General features: G+C 42.0%; 1 protein-coding gene across 1 annotated transcript; it reads left to right on the top strand.

Annotated features, from left to right (window-relative positions):
- The first annotated feature begins 968 nt into the window (after positions 1-968).
- On the top strand, positions 969-2,027 carry LOC113145314 (rhodopsin). Its single transcript, XM_026331890.1, has one exon. The coding sequence runs from the start codon at positions 969-971 to the stop codon at positions 2,025-2,027; it is 1,059 nt and encodes a 352-aa protein (XP_026187675.1).
- Positions 2,028-5,257: the final 3,230 nt, after the last annotated feature.

Raw genomic sequence — 5,257 nt, 5'->3', positions numbered from 1 at the left:
TGCATATGAATAGTTACTAATTGAAGGTTCGTCAAAGTTCATACAGTCTAACATAATACCTATTTATGTACAAAATTTTGAATAAAAAATAAATAAAATTATCATTATTATCAATTATTATCTAAGTGAGTGACAATGATCCTCAGTGACATAAAATCCATTACAGGTCTAAAAGAGTAACATATCCATAAGCCCCAAATCTCTTTAATACAACACTCATTAGGAAAGTGCTGAGCTCTTCATCAATAGCTAAGATGGTCAACCACTCCGCATCACTACTGCCTCTGCTCTATATTTTACAATACACTGTTGTGTAGGAAATGTACCACTTAGTACAATATTATCTGAGAACAGAAGAAAAAAAAAAAAAAATATCATATGTTACATCAGATGTTCATTCAGTTTTACATTTAGGTTTAGGTTTACTTCTTGTCAGCTTTTCTCGAGGGGTGGTGTTATGAAGGGTCTTCTGCACAAAAGCAGAGACGCCTTAAACTGGTGACTAAATACGAATGTAAATATTACGCAATCCTCTCCAACTTTAAGAAGTTGGAATCACCTGAAGGAAGCTTGCCTAAATATGGCAGGCATCTGAACAGAAGCGCCTCTAGGGGTAGCTTTATGATTCAATGCACACAAAAGCTTAATTTTATTCACAAGATATATGTTGTTATCATGCTTTAAAAGCAGCAGTAATTGTAAAACTCCAATAATAGACATAAGCACGTATAACCTTAATATCTTGATGAGTGGTCAGTTATGTTTGCAGTGGTGGCTGGATTAGATATTAACTGTGGCCTAAATCACTTTGTGCTGACGGATTTGGAAAATCATAATCCAAGGTGTGTCTTTTAAAAGGCAGGCTCCTGGCCTCTGGGTCCATTTGCAGCAAGGTCCCTCTCTATCAATCTTCTGAACAGCCAGAAGAAACACCACGCAAGGGCTGATCGTAACCACAAGCCGCAACCATGAATGGCACAGAGGGACCATTTTTCTATGTCCCTATGTTGAACACCACTGGTATGGTGCGGAGTCCTTATGAATACCCTCAGTACTACCTTGTTAACCCAGCAGCTTATGCTGCCCTGGGTGCCTACATGTTCCTGCTCATCCTTCTTGGCTTCCCCATCAACTTCCTCACTCTCTATGTCACCATCGAACACAAGAAGCTTCGAACCCCTCTAAACTACGTCCTGCTGAACCTTGCTGTGGCTAACCTCTTCATGGTGTTCGGAGGATTCACCACAACGATGTACACCTCTATGCATGGTTACTTCGTCCTAGGACGTCTTGGCTGCAATCTGGAAGGATTCTTTGCTACCCTCGGTGGTGAGATGGGCCTCTGGTCGCTGGTTGTTCTGGCTATTGAAAGGTGGTTGGTTGTCTGTAAGCCCATCAGCAACTTCCGTTTTGGAGAGAATCATGCAATTATGGGTTTGGTCTTCACCTGGATAATGGCCTGTTCTTGCGCCGTACCCCCTCTTGTTGGCTGGTCTCGTTACATCCCTGAGGGCATGCAGTGCTCATGTGGAGTTGACTACTACACACGTGCAGAAGGATTCAACAATGAATCCTTTGTTGTCTACATGTTCACCTGCCACTTCTTAATTCCAATGTTTGTTGTGTTCTTCTGCTATGGTCGCCTGCTCTGTGCTGTCAAGGAGGCTGCTGCTGCCCAGCAGGAGTCTGAAACCACCCAGAGGGCTGAGAAGGAAGTCACTCGCATGGTTGTAATGATGGTCATCGCCTTCCTCGTATGTTGGTTGCCCTATGCTGGCGTAGCCTGGTACATCTTCACACATCAGGGCTCTGAGTTTGGACCACTGTTTATGACCCTCCCAGCCTTCTTTGCCAAGAGTTCTTCCATCTACAACCCAATGATCTACATCTGCATGAACAAGCAGTTCCGCCACTGCATGATCACCACCTTGTGCTGTGGAAAGAATCCCTTCGAGGAAGAGGAGGGAGCATCCACTACTAAGACCGAGGCTTCCTCTGTCTCCTCCAGCTCTGTGTCTCCTGCATAAACGGGCCGTCACCAAAGGCTCCATAATCCACTATCCAAGAAGAAGAGTTCTGCTCCACCAAGCAACGACTGAAGGCTAATGTCTACAGAAATAACTTCCTTTTTGTATTTTTACAAATGAGATGGTTCAATCTAAAGACAGTTACAGGAAAGGTCAGCCCATTGCAGAGTTGTTCCTGTATGTACAGAATATCCAACTTAATCTGTGAGATTTTTTCCTGAGTAAAGGGAAAAAATAGTAATCTTTTACAGTTGGATCCTATATAATGGCTTATTTTTGAATGTAGAGGCATGTAATCAAGGCAACATAAAATAAAACGCACTTTGCAAATGACTCATTGTTTGTTTTACTTACAGAGCAAATGTCATATGACTGTAGTATTTAATCCAATGAATAAATGTGAATGACATGTTCAGAATCCATTTAAGTCTTGAGTCAATTTCTATGTTAGAGCTATTGTTCTAACTGGCTGCTGCTCTTCTGCTTATTCAGTGATACAGACAGAACAGTACAACAGCTTAAAATAACATTTGGATTTCTTTCATAGTGGTGTCTGCATTACTACTGTAATCTCATTTCAATCACAGGTCACCTTGGATTTAGAACATGGCCAATAGGGATTATGACATTATTAATCAAGGGTGGATATAAACATGACTCAACACCCAACTTTATCTGAGGGTGGTTATTAATCACATTAATCAAAGATTAACAAAGACTTATTAGATAACATACATCAGTATTATTAAGAGAGACCTTCATGTAAAGGTTATGAAATGGAAAACAATTAGTCGTCTATCATACAAATCTTGTACACCTTACACCCAGTGTCAAAGAAAGAACAATACTTTAAGACCTCATGAATAAAAGGTTTCAAATACATAACTGTAGTTGTAAGAAGAATTTTTATTAATTTATTTGTCAACACTGTCAATTACTTAACTGTGGGTACCCATAGGCGAAGGTTGCTGTATAAATAGAAACTTAGTGACAATAAAGTAACATGCAATTGTAATGAAATGTTTCCACCCGACTGGTTATAAATGGTGGCAAATTCTGTGCACCAATTCAGTATAAGAATCCATGCATGTAATAATAAGCCATGGATAAATAAGGACATTAAAGGCCTCCTCAATAAGAAGAAGAGGGCATTCATGGCAAGAGACAAGGAGGAACTCCGAGCCGCACAGAAGGAACTCAAGAGGAAGCTGAGGGAGGCAAAGCAGCTCTATAGAGACAGAGTAGAGCACAAGTTGAGACAGAACAATATCAAAGAGGTGTGGAATGGGATGAAAATAATGACTGGTTATAAGAAGTCGCACACTGCTGTGGAAGGAGACTCAAAGTTTGCTAATGAACTTAACCTGTTCTTTAATAGATTTGACACCACCTCTGCTTCTTATGCTGATCCATTGTCCTCACACACCATCCCTCCTCCCTGCACCACCTTAGCTGATGCCTTGGGGTCTCTTCACATCACCCCACCCAACATCTCTGCCAATGCTGCCTCCCCATTGCCCACTGATACCATCTCCTCTATCAGCAGCCATACAACATTGACGTATACCTCACCTCCAATAACTCCTCCCCTGCCCTCATCATCTGACTCCTCATCAACACAATACACAGGTCCAGCCTTTGCCACAGAACAGGTGAGGAAGGAATTAGCTAAACTAAAGGCCAACAAAGCAAAAGGACCAGATGAGATTAGTCCCAGAGTACTTAAGGTGTGTGCTGGACAGCTTGCAGAGATTTTTCAGAAACTCTTCAACCTCTCTCTGAGGCTCAAAAAGGTGCCTAAGTTATGGAAAACTTCCTGTATTGTCCCATTACCAAAAAGAACCCGTCCCAGTACCCTTAGTGACTTCAGACCAGTAGCGCTAACATCACATGTCATGAAAGTGTTTGAGAGACTGGTCCTGCAACACCTGAGGTCCCAAGTGTCTGAATTTCTGGACTCCCTGCAGTTTGCATATCAAGAACACATCGGCGTGGAAGATGCCATCATCTGCTTAATGCACAGAGCATACTCCCATCTGGAGAGGCAGGGCAACACTGTGAGAGTCATGTTTTTTGACTTTTCAAGTGCTTTCAACACTATTCAGCCCCACCTGCTAAGTGCGAAGGTGCAGGATATGGAAGTTCCCGCAGATATGGTGGAGTGGATCAAAGACTACCTCACTGGGCGGCCACAGTTTGTTCGCTCCATTCCTGTTTACACTCTACACCTCAGACTTCCGCTACAACTCAGGAACCTGTCACCTCCAAAAGTTCTCTGATGACTCTTCAATCATTGGATGCATCAACAATAATAACGAGGAGGAATACAGACACTTGATAAAAAGCTTTGTTGATTGGTGTAACAACAACTGTCTAAAGCTCAACATCAAGAAAACCAGAGAACTGGTGGTGGACTTTAGGAGGAACAGGAAGATCCCAGTCCTTGTCTCCATCCTTGGAGACGAAGTAGAGATTGTGGACTCCTACAAATACCTTGGAGTCCACATTAACAACAAACTGGACTGGTCAAACAATACAGATGCACTCTTCAAGAAAGGACAGAGCAGACTGTTCTTCCTGAGGAGACTCTGTTCTTTTGGTGTGTGCAGCAAACTACTGAAGATGTTCTATCAGTCTGTAGTAGCGAGTGCACTGTTCTTTGCAGTTGTGTGCTGCGGAGGCGGCATCAAGGCTGGTGAGGCCAACAGACTAAATAAGTTAATCAGGAAAGCAAAATCTGTTGTTGGACTGGAACTGGACAGTCTGGAGGCTGTGGCAGAGAGGAGGATGGTGGACAAAATAAACTCCATATTGGACAATCCTGCCCACCCACTTCATGAGGAACTGTGGCGAATGGGAAGTTCATTCAACCACAGACTAATTCCCCCTAAAGCCAAGACTGAAAGATTCAGGAAGTCTTTTGTGTCCACGCCCATAAGACTCTATAATTCCTCAATATAAACAATAACGCACACACACACACACACACACACACATGCATGTACGCACACACACACACACACACACACACACACACACACACACACACACACACACAAACCCCCCCAAGTAAATAGTTAATTACTTTATTACTTTATTAATTACTTTATGAATTACTATTAATCAATATAATTTAAATAATGTCAAATTTAATAACTGCTGTAACAACTGAATTTCCCCTTGGGGATTAATAAAGTACTTCTTCTTCTTCTTCTTCTTCTTCTTCTTCA

Source organism: Mastacembelus armatus, chromosome 7 (assembly GCF_900324485.2).
Source record: "Mastacembelus armatus chromosome 7, fMasArm1.2, whole genome shotgun sequence".
In the NCBI taxonomy this organism is placed as follows: Eukaryota; Metazoa; Chordata; class Actinopteri; order Synbranchiformes; family Mastacembelidae; genus Mastacembelus; species Mastacembelus armatus.
The sequence above is the reverse complement of the archived record's forward strand: the minus strand, read 5'-3'. Positions and strand labels throughout refer to the sequence as shown.